Source organism: Zonotrichia leucophrys, chromosome 6 (assembly GCF_028769735.1).
Source record: "Zonotrichia leucophrys gambelii isolate GWCS_2022_RI chromosome 6, RI_Zleu_2.0, whole genome shotgun sequence".
NCBI lineage: Eukaryota > Metazoa > Chordata > Aves > Passeriformes > Passerellidae > Zonotrichia > Zonotrichia leucophrys.
Window position 1 is genome coordinate 16124877 of NC_088176.1, and position 20514 is coordinate 16145390.

General features: G+C 36.6%; 1 protein-coding gene across 4 annotated transcripts in view; it reads left to right on the forward strand.

Annotated features, from left to right (window-relative positions):
- Positions 1-20514, forward strand: part of PLCE1 (phospholipase C epsilon 1) — a 139663-nt gene that overhangs the window by 57467 nt on the left and 61682 nt on the right. For all 4 annotated transcript variants that reach the window (XM_064716297.1, XM_064716296.1, XM_064716298.1 and 1 more), the window contains one exon: positions 5218-5509. In XM_064716297.1, coding sequence (XP_064572367.1) covers positions 5218-5509 — 292 coding nt within the window. The remainder of the gene's footprint in view (positions 1-5217; positions 5510-20514) is intronic.

A 20514-nucleotide genomic window follows, 5' to 3' on the forward strand; every position in this document is an offset into this window, starting at 1 on the left:
GTTACAGGCTGCTGAGTACCACCAAGAAGTTCGTGTTCTAACAGTCCAAATGTCTGACTTTTGTACTCCAAACACTGAAAGCCACTTATCAAAATGTCCAGTTTCTTGAAAGGATTTCTGAAGACCTCACCTGATCGATTGCTGAAGTGAACAAGACTTGCCAGTGAACAGAGCTGAGAAATAGTCCTGACAGAGCAGACCTTTCTGCCGTTCTCAGCATCCTCTTTGTCTAACACAGTAAAATCCCTCGGCTTTGAACAACCTGCACAACTGTTTGAGATGTGGCCTCTGGCATGTCCTCTTGAGAATATCATGTACACAGTAGGGAGAAAGATAAACATATACACTATTGTAAGGATAACAAAAAATGCATTCGGTGTTTAATGTATTTCAGTTCTTATAATTGATACATAATCAGAAATTGTTACAAGATAATTCATATTTTAGAAAGACCTTGAATTAAAGATTTGTACTTTAGCAATGATCTTGAAATGTCATGAACTGATGAGTGGGGGTATGGTCATAACCTGAATGAGATAAAGCTGAGAAAATCCAGTGTATTTCAGAAAATTAACTATCAGCAGTACCTGTTTTTACATTGTGCTGGAGTACCATTTTGGAAGACATAAAACTGAAATATTGACCAATTCTGCATTAATGCCTCATTCACCCAAGTTCACCTTGCATATTAGTTTCTTTCTGACAAAGGTGTTTTTTTGCATAGCAGACTGTGCTTCTATTCCATGCTATATATGTCCAATATATAAATGATATAATGATGGAATAAATACATGATAGAATGATAAGTAAATAAATGATAGAATAAATACATGTAAACACAATTGGAGTAGTCCTTGGTCATGACTTCCAAGAGACCACTGTTAGCTTCATTTGACCAATTTTAGTAAGGGTTTTCTTCTGAAAAATCTGCAAGGCCAAAATGAAAAATCACCCACAGAATTTCCTCACTTTAATGTAATTTTTCTTGGAACAGAACAAATTTGAAAAGAGCAGCGTTTCCTGTTCTGTTAATTGTGTTTAGGCTTGTATGTTCTGTGAAACCTTTGTGTTTTCGAAGGAGATGTTTAAATAATCTTCAACACATACTGTCCTGAGAGTTATTACTTGCTAATATACCACTATGGCTTACAGGCATTTTAAAATGCTTTAAAAGTGTGCAACAAATGAAGGCAGGCTGCTGTCAGCATCCTCCATCACAGAAGTGCTCTGCAGGTGAACAGCCAGGAAATCAGACTGAAATGTGTTGTACAAACTGAACACATGCACACACCTCCTACATTTCAATATTTAATCTTGATCATTCAGGATATCTTGATAGATGTGTTTAGAGAGTGTTTGGACAGATGCAGTGAAGTATTAAAACCTCATTACCCTTTTGTATTATATTTTACAGCGCAGTAGCAGTAAGCGTAATTTTTCATTACTGTTCTTTGCAATGAAATTCTTGGGTACACATATCCTTCTGTACATATTCTGCTGCCTAATAAATGGGACATTTTTAGTCGGCTCATAATTCCAGTTTCTGGGTTTCAAAAGCACAGCAGCAGCTAGATATTTGACAATATGATAGCATGCTTCCAAGTTCTAAACTAAATACTCGAGGCAGAAAAAATATGAAAAGAGAAACAAAAAAAAGACTACAGTAAGAGATACATGTGAATTTAAGTAAGAAATTGCAATTATTTTTTATGAACTGCTATATCTGATATTTCCAGTACAGCAGTACCCATGAACTCCAGCTTCATTTTGGGGGAATATGTGTCATAAACTGGACAGTAAGTGGCTGCGGTGTTTAGGTTTCTGCCATTTCTACACAGTAAAGCTGTAGTAATGTTGTGGAGAAAAGGACATATTGCAATTTGCAATTCTGTGATGATTAAACAGGAAAAAAAAAAGATTGCAAGAGAAAACTAAGGTATAATTTCAAGGCTAGCATAAGTTGCTTGTTCTTGTAGTTAATTTTAAAGAGATTTTTAATATCTTAGCAAAATATGTCTGTCGTCACTGTAGGAAACTTTTATTGCCTGAAGGTTATCAGTAAGTTAACTTGCAGATACCATTTTAAGTTACTAGAAGCAAAACTGAGGGGCTTTTAAAACTAAAGTTTTGATGATTTATTGCATACATTATTAAGAGGTGAATATTCTATTTTGTTTCCATGCATTTTCCAAGTATGGACTTGGTTGTAAAGCTGCAAGGATGGAATTCTGTCTGAATTTAATCTTTATTTTAATGCTAATTTTAATTTTTGAGTTGGAGGACAGTTTTCTCTACTAGAAATCAGAAATATTGTATGTTGCAAGTAATTTTTATTTTCTTTTTACTTACCATTAAAATCTCCTTAAACAAGAAAAGAAAGTAAAAAGCTATTGAAGCCATAGTATACTTTTATTGGAATACTGGTGTATTACTATATGGAGTTTCTGGTTTCATCTTGTTTCTTTTTTTAAAAGTGTTGTGTGTTCATTACTGAGTGTTTAGTATTGCAACACTTTCAGAGTCAGATACTGTCCTGAGTTTCTTTTGAGTTACTGTTTTGTATGCAGTAAGTGAGACATGGCAACATCAGGCTGCAGATGGTTTTGAAATCTTTAATTTAATATGTAAGGCAAAAGTGAGGCTTGGTTTTCTTGATGTGTAGCTTTCAGTTCAGTGCTGCATCTTACTCTTTTTGGTTTACATTCATTTTTAATTACATTAACCATTCTTTGTTAGTGGCATTGATCAATAGGATCTGGATTCTGCCAGGATAAATTGTAAGCTCTGGCTTGGAATAAACTTCTTTGTCTCCCAGGCAAGATTAAGTTTCCCAATTGTCTGTGCAATCTCTCTGAAAGGTGGTTTTCCCTATCAGTTACCTGAGGGATTTGTTGCTATTCTGATTGTTTCAGTTCTTTACAGGGGCTGACAAGTATACACATTGTAAGTCTGTATTTTTTCATAACCTCATCTGTGTGCAGCAGAAGTAACATGTTCAGAACTTTAACACATCAAAACAAACAGAAGTTGAAAATGTTAGGTGATGTGCAAAGTCTTTGGAGACAGCTAGTGCCCCAAAGTCTACTTTACACAGAAGAGATTAACACCATTATTCTATGTATAATCTCTCTGGCAAAACACTGTCGCCTATTTCTGTCAACAAATGGTTTCTTTGCTTTGGCAGCTGAGAGAAATTTTAGTCGTGTAGGCAACAGAACATGCCTTTATAAGTTGCAGAACCCAATTTTAAAAATATTTTGGATGGTAACTGCAGTTTTGAGAAGTTAAATTATATTCATTAACTAAATATTTCTTTAAAACAAACTGAAAAGACTAATTATGTCTACTATGTGTAACACACTCATAGTCCAAAGGTTTACTGTTTCGCAGTACACCTTTTGAAAAGGTACTTGCAGACAGTTAGCTAAATAAAAGATCTATACACATCCCATCCAGGTAAGGCACGCTTTAAAAACACATTTTCTTTCTGAATTAAGGTGATGATGTGTCTATACGGACAGTCAAAAGTCTGTGAAACTGCCAGATAGCAAAGAAAAGAAGATAAAGATGCAGGTGTAATATTTCTAGAAACCTCAGACCAAACAAATTTTGGAAAATCTGCAGGGAGAGGGGAAAAAAGAAAGGTGCCACAGCATTTCATGCTGTAGTGTAGTACATGAGTAGTGCAGTGCATCACAGAAGGTATCTTTTAAAGGGATTGAGTTATATTATAACCGTAGTCAACATGTGAAAGTTTCTTTTTTTATCTTAATAATATGTCAATGTTCTTTTTCAGATCATTGAGTTACATTACTAGTTAATGAATTATTATGTTTTTAATATAAAATTTTACTGTTTTCCCCCAAAGGTGGTTATTACAAAAATTAAAGCTAAAATAACAAATATCTACTTAATAGATTAAATTGTAATTGATTTTCTGCAATTTGTTTACACAGATGAAGGAACCACATCATTGTTCACCTCTTCTGTTAGTGGAGGGTCAGATCCCTCGTGGAGCAGGCAGTTGGATCCCTCCTCACTGACCTGGCAGGGTGAATGGCAGGCTTGGGCAGAAGTGATGGGTGTGAGATCCCTGTGCTGGGAGCCCCTTCCCTCCCGGGATCCGTGGCTGGGCACGTGCGTGTCCCGTGGGCAGGGTGTCAGTGCCTCTGACACGTGGCGTGCACAGGCTGTGCAAACAGGTTCTTATCATTTGGCTGAGCACATGTGTGCTTGCTTTGTAGGGCTGGCTGCAGTTTCTGCCATGTTGATGGATAGCTGTATTTTGTTTATATGTGGGAAAGGATGGCAACAAGACACAAGGCGCTAATTGAAAAAAACTGTCATTAAGCCATCAGCTTGTTTCTTCTGCACATCTTTGACTGGTGGGGATCAATCTCATGAAAATTGTCTCAGCACCTGTCCTGGTGGCAGTAATGCTGACCTTTCCCTGTGTTAATTTTTAGTTTACACTTTGTAATTAAGAAGCACAGATCATTGAAACAAATTATTAATGTTAATCAGTAAGTCAGCATGGAAGAATGCAAAGAATCAAGTCTCCCCTTGTATACTAAATGAAGAGATTTCTTCCAGATTCTTGCTTTGATCATTAGACTCTTTTAAATAAGCAAACATTACTTAGTTGCTAAGCCACAGACTGAAGTTCATTAGTGTGTTATCACAAATATTGGAGAAAGAGTACTAAACCAATATAAGATAGAGGACCTGTGCGTAGGCTGGAAGTAATGCAATAAATGTGAACATTTTGAAGGAGGGTTCAGAGTGATTAAAACCATCTCTGTTTGCAAAACCCCGCCTACTCAGTAAGAAAAAGTGCCAACCCTAAGTTGATCTGTTTTTTTCTGCTACTGATATCTCTAAGGTTTTCTGGAAGTACAACAGATCTAATAGTATTATAAACAATTTTATTCATATTCAGTATTTTAAATGTTGATGAGGTATATTGATATGGGGTTTTTTTAGTCTAATGGTTTTCTTTAGAATGCTTTTAAACATAGATTGAAGGCCAGAATGACTTCTTACTTAAATATTCGGTTTGGGAGCCTGACCCAAAATTCTAACAAACCAGTTTTGGATAAGTAGATACTGCAGGTCATTGAACTTCACAAGAAGTCGTGGTCATTTGGAATTGTTTTATATTCAGTATGTTATTCTAAGCAAGTGAACTAACAGTCCATGCTTTTCCATTCTTCACAGATCTTCAGTACAGTGAGAGAAGAGGAGGAAGGAGCAGAAGATATTTTTGAATTTATTCCTCATCTTCTGAGGAAGCTCCCAACATCTGTTACAGACTGTATATACAAAGGAGATGGTTTTTGTGTAAAACCATGTGTAACAGGTGCTTACTGTCAATATCGTGCCACTTCTCAGAGGACTGCACTCTCTAACTATGTAACTGGTGCTTTACTAGAAGCAACTACATCATTAGGAGCAAGAAGTGGTCTGTTAAATATCTTCGGAGGATCAACTGGAAGAACAATGCTTAAAGGTAATGAAGATTTTCTTTTATCTCTGTCCACTTAAAGTATAGAATGAGTTGCAAAATTATGAATACAGATAAAAAAGATTTTATGTTTTCAAATATTTTCCTTTGCAGTCATTATATGAATGGCTGTCTTAGTTTAATAAAGTAAAAATGCAACTAAACTGAAGAGACTTGTGTTACAAAATGTTTCAGGTTTTTTTCTTGTTAGAATCTTTTCTGCCTGCATCCAAATTTAATGCCTAAGCCATTGTTTTTAGGGTGTTTCCATGTGTAGTATTTCTCATTTACCAAGTGCTCCTGCTCATGGGCTGACTTGGTTCAGAACTAGAGAAAGGAGTGTATGCTCTACTTGGTTATTACTGTTGTCATTGTACAAGTAGCTGTCAGCATTGCACTGTATTGTGAAGCATGAACGCTTCGTTACTGGTTTATATTGGCCTTCTCTTGGGTCCATCATCTTTGTAGTACTGGATCATTTCAGATAACATGGGTGCTCTGTGTGTGGAAAGTGCCTGTTGGAAAATGGATGTTGCATAGTAAACTTCCATGCTGATCATCTTCATATGTAATAATATCCTCAGTGTGATTTAGTTTGATCTGTTTTGGAAGCTAAACAAAGCCTTCTTAGTAAAAATTCTATGCTTTAAAATATGGTATTGTACACAGCAGTACTTATATTATTGATTAATTTTTAAATCATGCCTAGAATATTTCATAAGTTACTCAAGAATGTGGAGATCTGTCATCATCTGATAAACCATAACAAAAGGATGTACTATCTCTGTCATGCCGTGGTAGGAGTGATGCATGTGGGTATTATGGCTTGCCCAAAATTTTACAGAAATATGACAAAATAAGTGGAAAACCAGTGCGGTTCCTTAACTAACGCAAATACTGACTTCATTTCTAACAGACAAATAATGGTATAGTTTATGGTCATATATGACTGTCTTATTTTTATCCCAAGAAGTGGCCCTTTCTTGTTTTAATTCTAGGTGAATCAAAGGGTAGAGAGAAGCACTGAAATATTCTATGAAAGACAGGTACAGATGGCAAACTTGTAGCATGTGAATGAATTTCAGTAGTGCCTTTAGTAACGTTACTAAGCGTCATGTACCATCATCTGTGAGAGACAGATACGTACAGTATAGCACCCAATTTTGGTAGGGTTTTCCATTTTATTTTGTTTGGTTTTATTTGTTCTGGGGAGATGAGTTCTTTAGAAAAATGAACAGGAACAGTCCTGTGCTAGCTTGGAAATCAAGATTAGAAGAGCTGAGCCATGTGCTTCAGAGCGGAGTTCTGGAACTGAAGCAGCAGCAATAGTTAGCTCAGGCCCACCAAGCTGCTGATATGGCTACATCTTTTTATGGAGCCTCAGCTAGTGAGTGCTCTTGTGTGCTTTGTGTACTCCATGTACCAGCACACTTTGCACTAATGTGGGGGTATCTATGGTGACAGTATTACGTGATGTATGTTGTTGGATTCTGAGCCAAAAGATGTAAGACATTAAAAAAATAGTTCAAGATTTTGAACTCAGTTTGCAATTCCACTGATAGCCTGTGTAGAGAGTAGAGACTGGATTTACTGTAGTGGTCTAGGCATGATTTGCTGTGCTGATCTCTGGTGAGGAAGAGGTGTGCTGCAGCTCTAGGATATTGAAATTTTCTGGATGTGGAAGCTTCCTGTTCATTTATATTGTGATGATGTATTATATCTGAGAAATTATGAGAGTTCTCTTTAAAACATTTATATGGAGTGTTACCTGGTGATGTGACCAAGTCATTTACATTAGCAGGGAACCCAGCTGTATTCTGAATTCAGAGCTCTGGTCATCATTCATGGGTGTGTACCTTTTGAGAAATTGTCCTGTCTATACAGATTGATAAGAAGGTTATTTTCATCTGTCTGGCATCCTCTGTATTGCTGAATTTAACCTCAATAAGCTAACCTCATCTAAACCTGAGAAATTTTAATTCACATCAATAACTCTGTAATCAAATGCAATGGAGGATTTATCTCAGGATACAGAATGTCATGGGAACACTTCACTCAGTAGTTGTTTGCAGGCATTGAAAAGGGAAGATATTGATTGTGTTGTGGTTTAATAGCTGCTGTTGTTTAACCCTGGTAGATAGCATCTTGCTGCCCCTCACTCCCCTAGAATGAGATGGGAAGAGAATCAGAAGGGTAACAGTGCAAAAATTCATTGAAAAATTCATTGAAAAATTCAGTTGAAGAGAGTTTAATAGATAAAGTAAAAGCTGTGTGTGCAATCAAAGCAAAATAAAGAAGTAATTCAACACCTGCAGTCAGCAGGCAGGTGTTTTAGCCCTTTCCATGAAAGCAGGGCTCTGTCACATACAGTGACTTCTTGGGAAGACAGGCACTGTAACTCCAAACTGGTTGTTAACAAAAGAGTAAATATTACTGCACTTCACATGATTTTCAAGACAGTTCTTAAAAAGCTTCCAAAGCAGAAGTAACTCTGCTTAATAGAACCAATCTATATCATGAAGTCTTGAAAAGATCTCAAGGGCTATTGAATTTGTGTTTGGAAACCTTTTCTGGACTAGACAACATTCCACTACTTTCAAAATGTTCGCAATTTTTGGAGACAAAGTTCAGTACTCTCTTGCACAGTGTGTTTAAAGAGGAGCTCATTACTTTAATGGGGAGTGCATTCATGGTTCAAAAAGAGGACTTCTCAAAAAATCAATTCTCTCTTTAGTTAGGGCTTTTATGTAATATCTGCCCAGGAAATAGGGATCCTGCGAGCAGGAAGTCCCTAATACTGGGATAGCCTCCTGGGTTTGTGTCTCTCTAGCACCAAGCACTTCGTCAGTTCTTTGTGCTCAGTCCTTCAGGGGTTACTGAGTGACCTGAGCAATGAACCTTGCAGTCACAAGCAGTCCAACTCCAGGGAATACTTTCTAAGGTTTTGCTTGGTAGCTAAGGACCTTAAATGCTCCGAGTCCCCAGGGCTGGGATGGTTTTGTGGGCAGATCAGCCACTGTTGTTAGTTCCACAGAAGGCTTCCAAACATACCAGACCTTCTAAGCCAGAATTCCCAGTCACGTGGATCTGGGACTGAAGAGTTTTCAGAAACTCAAGTAGGGCCTGCTGTGTAGGAGAGTCATGTCTGGGGCCTGGAGCAGAGCTCCTGCAAGCCCTGCTCTCAGATGGCTCTCAGGGCTCTCAGGCTCCCGACTGAGGGGCTGCCACTCCGCTCCCGCTAGCACAGGGATAGTCTGAGACTGCTCCCGGGAACCACGGATGCCTGGAGTTCCCACAGCTGCTCAGTGACATTCACATCCTTGTCAGCATCTTTTTCCTACAGAGAACATAATTTTCACATATGAATGCTGAAGACATTTAGGCTGCGCTGTTTTAGTACCTCTGTATGTAACTCAGAGTTTTTGGTTGGTAAAAATTTTAAGTGTGTCTTTCAATGGGATTTGGATTGAAGCCAAGTCTTTTTTCCTGTAGAAAGGAAACCCTGCTTCTCAGCCTGCTCTGTGTCTTACAAATTGATTGTCATAGAAATTTGCTCATAGTTGTGAATGGGCCAGAACTTCCACTGGAATCATATTTGAAGGGCCAGTCATTGTCATAGTTCATATGGTGTTGACATTTTTATGCAGAAAGTGAAAAAGTTGTGTCTTTCTTAAAGAAGGAACTAAAGTATGTGAAAATGTTTGTACTTTACATTTGATAGAATTATCGTTTGAAGGAAACGTGTACACTTCCCCCCCCAATTTAGTTCTGTTTGTAATCTAAGAAAAAGGGAAGGACAGTTAGAAAGAGGTGTCTGAAGATGGAGCAGACTGCAAACACATTTCTTATCAGTACTGTTTTCACTTTAGAGTCTTCTAAAATGGGTAAGTCTGATGCCACTCTCTGTGATATAAATCGGACTACATCTTCTAGAGAAAGCTCAACAAGACTTGTTAGACAGACAATAGCAGGTTTTGACCAAGAACATAAGGAAAGTAATTTGTCATGAATGTGGAGACAGACTGCAATGATCTTAAGAAAACCTGCTCTGTTCATCCTTCAGAATTTAGTGATTTCCCATTTTTTGTAATCAGACTTTGCCATCTGCAAGACTGCACAGCAAACAGGTGCCCAAGTCTCTGTGGCTTTTCCCACTGCTGTTTCTTGTATCCTTTGCAAAAAGTGTATTGTTGCAATACTGGGAAAATTCCAGGATCTCTCTAGTTAGGGCAGTTGTCTGATAGCTATATGTCAGAGTCATGGATGATAACAAGCTTGATGTACATAGATTTAGAAAGGCCAGCATAATTTAGCTGGTGGGTTGTGTGTGTGTTTGTGTATGTTGTGCCCAAAGGTTAAGACCATATAGAATGAGAGATAAAGCCAAACAAGCTGAAATTGAGACCTGAAAAGACAAAATGTGTCTTAAGGTGACAGTCTGTGGTGAGATGTGTCAATGCACTGTAGGAGAGGAAATCAGATACTGGAGACAGGTCAGTCTGTACGTAGATAATGTGGCCTGAGGCAAGGGTGTGAGTCAGGAAACAAGGATTTCATGCCTGCTGTGTTGCCTCCAGGATGTAGGTTAGGAATAGCAGGAGCAAGTGCAGGTCATCTGGTTAGGAACAGAAAGACGACAGGAAGCACAGATCGAGGCTGACATCAGGAAGGAGGAGAAAGATTTTGGAGGACAGCTGTAAGTGTAGGGACACGTGGGACTGTCTGGAGCTGGCTACTGTGATTGTCCCTGCAAACTGGCAGAAGGGAAAGATCACTGAGGTCGGTATCCTGGACCTGTCTCACCCTTTGGCCAGCCCTAATTGCAACCAGATTGGGCTGCAATCAAAGGGACACACAAAGGGTAGTGGGAGAAGGGCTTAATGAGGATCCTTGACAACATTAATTTAACAAAAAACTTCCTTCAATCCAACCTGTTTAATACATTATAGGCACAAAGATTTATGTTCTGTCGGCATAGCTTGTCTTATCCTTACAGTCTTCTTTCCAGGGTCAGTAAGGCATAGTACTGCAAGATAGACACATAATTGAACCAGGCAGAAAATTGAAGTTAACCAGTGTAAGTAATCTTATTAAAAGAATTTAAAATATTTTCGTCTTTAAAATTGCACCTTTGGATGTGATAGATATCATACTTCTGGTACATGTCTGTATGGATCTGGATATCCTAATCTGTGTACAGGGCTAAGCAATTAAGAAACAACTGAATTTCAGCTGCTTTTATGTAGATTTTCAATAATACTGTGTGAGAGTTTGGGTACACTGTTGATCCTTTAACCTGTCTATCTGAGTCTCAGCTTATAGCAATATTTTTCTTGGGAGTCTATAGCTGTTATTTCCACTAAAAGAAAAACAAAAGGGTTTAAATACATAGAATGAGTCTGTTGTTAGAGGTTTGTTGTGAGGAAGGTAGTAAAGGACATGCTGATGTCTGTAGATGAAGGCTGAGAGAGCAGAAGTTTGTGCAAAGTGATGTTAGTTTTAAAATCAAATTTATTATTTTTTTATGACAACTACTCTTCAGAGAAAAATGAAAAGGGATTGAGTGCAGATAGTTAATCCCTGAACTGCCTATTATTGTTTATTATTTCAAAGGTCTGAACATTTGTTTGAATGGACCTTGTAAAAGTAGTGTCCATGGGAACTTTTAAAGTGTAGAATGGAACTTTTTCAGTATGTTTATGTTAGCATGTCAGTCATGAGCAGAAAACCCCAAGGACTCAAGAAACAAGATGACTCAAAAGTCATCTCTTGAAGCTTTGGTTTTAGGAAACAAACTAGAAGAGAAAATTCAGTTTTGTAGGATAATGGTGTTCTATTTCTCAGAAATAGAGTCTTGTGACAGAATTTTTTTGCTAAATTTCAAGAAATAATGTGCAGTTCACTTAGCAGATCAAAGACATTCAATTTTTTTTCCTTTGGGCTTTCAGATATTTGCTTTTATAACTAGTGAAAAATACTTTAGTAATTGAGCCTATAATGATGAAAAATGCCTAATTTGATGGCTCATTTTTTATATTTGTAGTGAGATAGCATTAATAAAATTTATATTTATAAATAAAATTATTTTTAAAGTTTTCTATTGCATCTCCATGTGCATCCTTATGTTTTCATATATAACATGATTTTTTTTGAAAATCTAAGTGTCCTAGTTTCCATCTGGAAGTGGGAAACAACACTAAATTGTCATTCTTCCAATTAAGAAAGAATATGCTTGTGTTGTCAATGAAAAAATAATGTTGTGTGGGCCAGGTCCCATGGTCCTTCCTTCAGTAGAGATTTTTCAGACAAGACGTATATTCACCGTATAAACAAAGTGTCTCTGAGTGTACTGCTCGCGTTCCAGCTCTGCACAGACCTCTCTCAGACTTCCTGGGGAAATGGAGAAAGCTTTCTTGTGGCAGCATATTGGTGTTCAGTCTTGTGTACTCTAGCAAATTTCATAACTGACTTTTCAGTGATGTAGTCCTGCTGCTTATAAAAGTGATGTAAACCTTGTGTAGGCAAGGGTTAGGTTAGAATGAAGAAAAGAAGTGATAAAAGTGCCAGAGCCAGATACTGACTATGGGATGAAGGCAGGGGTTTGGTTTCTACTGACTTTCTGGACATAGATGCTGTCTTTTTAATTCCCCCTATTTGTAATTTCTTCAAGGTTAATCACATTTCTGGAAGCCTCAGGGTGGTTTTTCTCTACTTTGCCTCTCAAATAAAATTTTTTGGATGGTTGCCTAAGTCATAGCCCTTTGTCCCAGAAAGTTAATGCTATTGCCTTTTACTAGAGTTGTTAGTGCAGAGAGCATAATAGCTGTAAAGGTAGGGCATTTGCTAATAAAGAAACACACATTGTGGTTTTTGTAATGCTTCAGATGAAGTTTCCTAAAACAAAAGTAATTCCATTTATTACTTTTGGCCTGTTTAAACAACATTGATATAAATATAACTTGTACAAAAGCCTCAGTGTAGGGTAACTTATTTCTTAATATATTTAAAGACAAAAATCCAGCAGAATTAAAATGACTCTTGTTTATAACTCTGCTGTCAAAATCAAATGCTTTTAGTCTTAGCAGGATGTATGCTCATCCTTAATTTCTAAACTTCCTTCCATTTGAATCCTAGTGTTTCAGCTTTTATCTGGGGAGGTGGGAAACCTGACCTTTCGGTGAGCCAGCCAAATGCATGTCTTCTTCATGGCTTACACAAGGCATGTCAGTTATGCATTTTGCCACAGTTTGTAGCTTTAAACTGAGCAGCTGTTGCCTCACTGTTAGTTTGGACAAGTGCAGCGTGGAGACTTTTTGGGGCACTGAAGTACCTGCTCTTCTGGCATTTTAGGAGGAATCTAGGATTCAATGGAAGGCACATGTGCTGGTGAGATTTGCCCTTCTGTGACCCGTAGTACACGGTTCTGATTACGCACAGGGAGTTAAATCAAAGTGATAGTTTTGTTTCCAGAAAAGTAACTTGGGTGCCGGTTTTCTAATCTTATTTTAGAGCTATAATGGCTGCATTTAATATTAGTGCTGTAAGGACACAAAACTGTTTCTAGGTGGAAAATGAAGTAAGGATTTAATTTAGGCAATATGAAATAATGTCTTAACGGTGTATTTTGTATTTCAGCTTGTTTGAAATGGAATGCAATATTTCAAATAATTTAGGAAAATTGCTTTGCATTTATTTAGTTCACATTGCAACTATTTCAATATTAAATTATGTTGTGGGACATTCCTTTGTTTTGTATTCTACAAAAAAACAAGTGTCTGTTGCAAAATTGCTGGACGAAATATGAATTTCAGTACTTTAAGAAGTACTAGAACAAGGTAAGGGTTTTTTTCCTAAAGTATATCAATTACTCAAACATTACACGTTCATAACATGTTTTTGAATGTAAATGCACTGCTGCTTTTTCTTTAGTGAGCTTTTCTTCCTGGATCTTCAATATGCAAGCTTATAACTTGCAAGCAGTTTTTGTTTCATGATTGCTTAAGGGATTTTATGGTTTTTTTTCCTTTCTGAGTGGCATGTACACATAGTGGCATGTAATAGCGATGTTTTGCTCCCAATTGGTCACAAAGAAACCCCTCCATTTGCATATTTTTTTCAAGTGGCATTTGTAACTTGAATGAAGGTTCATAATATTTTACTCTGTGAAAGGAATGTCCGTTCTGTGCTAACTCTCCCATTGCCCTAATCTGGCTGTTGGCTAAAGGCTGTGACAAGCATTCACCATTGCAAGCGGCAGTACACATTGCAATAGGAAGGTTGTCTTGGTTGTCAGCACCGTTATTCTCACCTCAGTGATTTAGAGAGCACAGAAAAAAAGCACCCTGATATCAAGTGTATCTGTATTAATTGCAAAACAGTGGTGGTTTTGATGTGCCTATTCAGGCAGTGATAACAACTCTGAGATAACTAGAAATAGTACAAGAAAGGGAGTGAAATTTATTTTAGTTAATTTCAGCTCAGACTCTTCTCTTTGGCTGTTTTGTAATGTTTTTAGCTTTGATTTGAGACGGAATGGCGTAAACATTTTTCTAAAAATTGAGCTGATATGAGGATTTTTCTTAGGGCATAATTGGTTTAGCTTTTATTTAAGAGGATTCATATTGACATAGTTTTGAAATGTTTAGGTATTTGCTTTTGAAATAATAGTTATGTATATAAAAGCATTGCTATCTATTTTAGTAATTCAGAAATAAGTAATCTGCCAGGAAGATTTATCAAAAGCGAATTGAAAATATTTCAAAATAATAGTAGAAGAACTAGGATACAATTTGCTGCTAAAAGTACCTTTAACTTTTTTCTTGAGCTTAATTTTAAGGGCTTTGCACAACTCTACAGTAATTACATATTTTTGTCTACATTTCCCATGGACTTTGTGGGACAGATTTCATGCACACTTGCATGTTTCTTTGTAAGTGTTGAGATCCTCTAGGAAAGGGATAGATCTGCTTCTGTTGCATTATGTTTCCTCTCTTTGCCCCCATCCATAAGAGCATTTTTCTTTGAGAGGAGAAAAAGAATTCTCAATCTGGAAAAGCTATTGCTTCAAATGCCTTTTATTATGTTACTCCTAGCTTTAGAGTACATTTTACCTGGAGCTGTTCACCTGTATTTGCTTGTTCAAATTTAAATTGCAAAGCTCTGCAGAGAAACAGCAAAATGGTCCTGTGGAGAGCCAGGAGTTGGGCTGGATGATCCTTCTGGTCCTTTCCAGCTCAGCATGTTCTGTGATTCTGTGAAAAATTTGTTTAACATGGATGAAGTGTCATAAATATTTGTAACTTATTCTAAAAATGATTATACAGTTTTTTCAAATAAACTGCTCTTCTTATTAATTTCTAGAACTTTCAAGTTGGAATTCAGAAGAATTCCAATTGGAAAGGTCATTAATCTTTGGGACTTGATTCTGAAAATAGCTATACCTAAAAATAATGCTTTTGTGTTGTTTGCTTAGAAGAGTTAGTTCTGTTCTTGTGTTGGTGTAGGCACGCTGCTGATAAACTGTAATTTAACATTTTAGGAACTTATTTGTGGTATTAAACTTTAAAGCACCATGAAATAGCTTTGTTATTATTTAAGTTGAAGTGTCTTAAATGTAAAAAAAAAAAAAAAAAAAAAGAACCTTAGAAGTAGAATTTTCTTCTAGGCTTTAGGTGTTCATAATATGCAGTTCTGTAATTGCCATGAAGTACCAGAAATTGAATTAAATCATATAGTTCATGTCTACCTCATAGGTACAGTATTTGAATATAAAACCTCCTAATAGCTACTAACAAAACTTTTAAATCTGTATTGAGTACAAAAAGAAGAGGTGCTGGTTGTCTTGAGGATGGTGGTAGAATTTGCATACTAAGTCAATGTTTGGGAGAGAAGTCTTCAGGTATTTTCCATTACCATATATAGAATTAATTTCTCTAAAAAAGACATCAAGAGGAAAAATGAAAATATTCTTGTTTTCAAAAATAGAACTAGAACTGTGTCAGTAGCTAGGATTTCTGTTTGATTCCAAATCACCAAAATATTATACTTTCTTTTGTTCAAAAGAAACAGATCCTTCAAAACCAAAACTTTTCTTTGAACATCAAATATTGGAAAATATTTCAGAAATCTTGAGAAGGAAAAAAGGTTTAGTTATTGCATGGATGATGGTACATCAAATTTGAAAACAGGACGGCACTAACAGCATGTTGTTTGGGAAAGTAAGAAAGCTCATAGAATTGCAAAGCCTGGTGTCAGTGGAGACATTTAGCTGGTCTGGCATCATTCTGAGTTGTCTCTGTTCTAAGCTCAGTAGTCAAAAGGCAGCTGTGCTACTGTTCAGCCTTCTGAGGAAGCCTGAGAACCATCATCCACAGGCTCTGCTTTTCCCAAGGCAAAGAAGAGTGGCACTTCTAGTGTGAGTTTGTCTGTCATCAACGTCCAACCATTTGTTCTTGTTATGAATTTTTTCTGTTGGATTTAATTATTTCAAATCTGATATATTTCCCCTGCTATGAGGTGCTTACATATCTGCTACAGTCAAGTCTCCTCTCAATTTCACTTTAGTTCAGTAAAGTTACACATTTCTGATCTAAATATCTTTCTCTGGGTCTCACTATTCAATCCTGGAATTATTTTATAGCTCTCTTTGGATACTCTGTGGTTTGTCTGTGTCTTTAAGAAGTAGAGAAAGGATAACTGCATGTTACTGGTGTCATCCATGATCTATACAGGGGGACCTGGTTTTGCCAGCACCACTTCCTAAAAGCTCATAGACAAAATTTGGTTTTAGGGTCCCAAAAATTTATTTCTACAGAGCTGTTAACCTTAGGAAAGCAAACCTCCTTTTCATACACAGGATTTGCAGTTCTTATGCCTGGAATGCTTCCTCTTTCTTATAGATCTATAATGTGTACACTAACCTGGCTACTTGCTTTTCTCTTAAAGTCAGGTTTGTAAGGTAAAATGGTTAATTGCCCTGTAACAGTCCTGGAATAATTTGCGTTGGAAGGGACTGTGCTGGTCTTAAAGACAAATGTGCTTTATTTTTCCAGTTGTTTTATTTTCTTGCTATATAAACAATATTGTTGACATGGTTGGGCCTAACTCTATTTAAAGTCAACTTCAATATAGGTAGCAGTAGCACCACAAGGAAGGAAGAGGAGTGTTAATTTTTGCTGTGTACTTTTATAGAAGGAATTAATTGTGTTTGAAGTCTTCAAGTTAAGGGAGATTTCTTAAAGTCTGAGGAAGGTACTAGTTTTGAGTTTGTTTTCAGATGGTAAAATCACTGGCTTTGATAGTTTCCTGTTAAGAAAGGACTGCAAACACCCTTTCTAGTATAATCTGCTAAAGCCTAATGACAAAGGCACAATTCATTAAGGAGTCTTGTGACTGTTTAGAACAGCTTTTATGTAGCAAGTGTATTAATCCTGTGAAAGCCAAATGTAATAAATACTTTCTTTTTTTACAAAATAGCTAGCTTCAGCAGTATGATACATAGACCTATATTCATTTGCTTGAACACAATCTTGTATAAATGTATCTTTTTAAATTTACCTCATGATCCCCAAATGATATAAACTAAACAAAGACAATTACAGAAAATAGTTGCTTATATAGTTGATTATAGCAGGGTTTAGTCCAAGCAGAACTGTATCAATTTACTAGTGAAGTTGTAGAAAAGCTTGCAATGATAAATAAGTACTTAGAGCATTTATATTAGAGGTAGGAAGAAGTAAGTAATATTGAGACAAGTCATAGATGTTGAGATTGTTTAGATCTCTATTATGAAGTTAAGGTTGATTTAATGCTTTGTGTAGTCTATTGTTTTACTTCTTCTGGCTTCCAGACATGTGCCTGCCCTGTTCTCTGCTGTCTGCTGTATTCCACTAATCCCCCTCTGGCTTAAACTTCTGTGTCGTAGAGCCGATTTCAGTTCTAAGGCTAAATCACACAGACTGCTCCACTCTGTAATTTAAAAACATAGGAAAGGAAGAATCAAAATCTTTGAAGCTTTGACTTTTTTGGCAATTCTTGTTATTGTGATGAGTTTTTTTTCATTAAGCTGCATAATGTTTTTGGTGTCTGAGTACTACAGAACTTTCCTTGGACTCCAGATTTTATTAAGCATATCAGCATTTCCCCTGGTCACTTGCCTGGCCATGTCTGTACTGCATAGCACTCATGGCTCTGTCTGAAGTGGTGAGGAAGCCCATGGTGCCATTGGTCCTTCAGTCCTTGGTATAGCCAATGAAAGTATGGGACTGTGTTCTGTATGTCTGTGAAAGAACTTTGATTATATTGACCTGAGTTTTGTTGTGTATTCCTCTTTTCCTCTTTAAAATGTCTCACAGCATCCTTTGGGTTGTGCTTCTGGCACAGGCCTTTGTGGTTCCAGAAACCTTGCTAAGAATAGCTGGCTAGTAGCAATACTTTCTTAAAAGAAAAACTGGCGTGATATAATACTTACATAACATCATGAATGTGACTTACTATGATGGGAAGTTGTAAATTCATGTTAATCCCTTATAAAAATAGTGTATAAATTTTCCTTAGCTTCCCATCAGCTTCCTCATGAGAAAAATCAGCTTGGTAAGGATGCAGGCTGTTACAACCCTTTTGAAAATTTTCTGGTAATTGGCATCATTAGGTGTTTGCATTGAAAGATACCTTTCAAAATTACCTTTTTAAAATTTGGAAATTGCATTCTAGAGTAAGGAATAGCTTCTTTCATTTAATTCTGTAAACTCATTACAGAATCTTTTTCTTCACTCAGTAAATTTAGCAATGGTAATTGGACTTGGCCAAACAGGTATTGTACTACACTGGAAGCTTGCATTCAAATTGCAAATAAAGAAAAAATGTGAGACTAAGAGGATTGTTATTCTAGGTAGAGAGATTAGTTTTACTCTTCCTGAATTACGAGAGGAAGTAGTTTACAGAAGAAAAGAGCTGAATTACTTCCCTTCTGAAAAAAAACCCAAAACCAACACTATGGCAATAATTTTACTTTTTTCCTCTGTAGTTACAAACTTTCCTTTTTTTCAGGCTGGCTTCCTCAGTTGTATTTTTAACCCTACAGGAAAAATGCTAATTTGACATGCTGTACGTTTACAATACTTATTCACCAATGAGCTTGAGAAAAGACTGTGTCTGGGGGAAGAGAAAAAGCAGATAAACTAATCCACACTAAAATAAACAATAAACATGTATTAGGAGAGCCATCTGTGTTTTGCCTGCATGGACATGCATGTTGTCTGCATGTTGTTTTTCCTTCCTTTAAATGATCTGTTAAGTAACATACCTTTTGTCCTGAGAGCACTCAACCCAGGATACTTAGCCCATAAAACTGTATTTCTCAGAAATTATTGTTAATACTAGCTTTGAAGATAGTTCAATTTTACTTCCAACCACAAGGAAAAAATATAAATAATATGTAGAATACAGTAGTCCAAAATAGTTCAGTTGGAAGGGCCCTACACATCATCTAGTCCAACTGCAGTAGCTAGCCTTAATTCTTTTAAACTAAAACTTAGGAGATTGTTTTTACCCAGGAGTACATGTAAGGATTATGGCAAGGGCATCTGCTGTGATTCTGCCTTTGTGTTTCTGTGCAGTGTAAACAGGACACAGACCAAATGATATTTTGTAGGCAGACACCTAAGGAGGAGTAGCACAGCTCTGGCTGTGTTGGGGAAGAGTGGAGGTCCCTGACCGCCGTGGCAGTGCTCTGCAGGACGTGCAAGGAGAGCCGTGGATTTGCTGCACAGTGGCTGCACGTTACTGACTGGGTCATCATCAGTTAATGACATACTCATTTTCACATCTTAAACATCTCCCTCTCTTTTTGACCAGTTTCAGTGAATACTCTTTTAGTATGTCTTAAAATGCTTTCGAGCCATTTCTTTATAATGAAGTGCAAGTGCTGAATGGTTGTGAATTATTAGTATTAGCCTTGCCCTTCACCCTGTTATGTAATCCATCAATTTATTTCCAGTTCATAATTTTTCTCCATTTTTGGCATCTTTTTCAATTAGTGTCCTTGGTTCACTCATTTATCCTTATGCAAGAGAATCTTTTCATATTTTCCTCTACATCATGAATTTTGAACTAGGAGGTAGAATTACTGCAGCATTTCTTTTTAGCAGCATAGAACTCACTGTTCTTATTAACTCTTTTTAAAGTATCTTTATAAATTATGGTACTGTCTTTAACAGCACTTTGAAAAGTGTGTTAAAGTGTGTGAAAAGTATTTTGTTCTTAGGTTCTTCCTGCTGTACACTGCTGATACAAAACTATTATCACAATAGTTTTGTGGTGTTCCATTACTAAGTTTTTGACTAATGCCTTAAAAAATCATGCAGTTTTCTCTGATGTGTCTTAGGGAATTTCTGTGTGTATGTTTTTGATAAATACAGGTATATTTCCTGGATTTTGTTTTTGTTAGAAATCTAAAAATCTTGGATATCAAAATAAATTATAGCTGCTACAATAAATGTGACTGTGCTGGCCTATTCACAAAATGTTCTCATTATCAGAGAAAATTCAGAGCACACAATAATTGAATCATCACCAAAACCAAGTGGTGAAGGGGTAGATTTTGTAGGTGCTTCAGTTATGTAGAGGTTGAATTTATATTATTCCAAGTGTAATATCAAATAAGTTAAAAAGTTTCCATAGCAGATCATACAAAGACATTTTGTACCCAGGTGCACAATCAAAGTATCTGCTGTTAGTGATTTTATTCTCTATCCATTTTCGTAGTTATGTAGAGGACAGGTCTCAAAATAAACTCATGTTAGGAACAGAATCTGTTTAGGGAAATACTGAAAGCAGGCCAGAATGATGAAAACTCTGAACTGATTGAGCATTTTTCAAGTGTATTCCATTCTTTTAAAATTCTTTCACTGCTAAGCTTCAGGGCTTAAATCGGGAACATCTAATCAAGTGTTGTTTTTACTGGATGTGGCTTGGATTAATTTTGTTCCAATAATCAGTAAGAATAATAACCA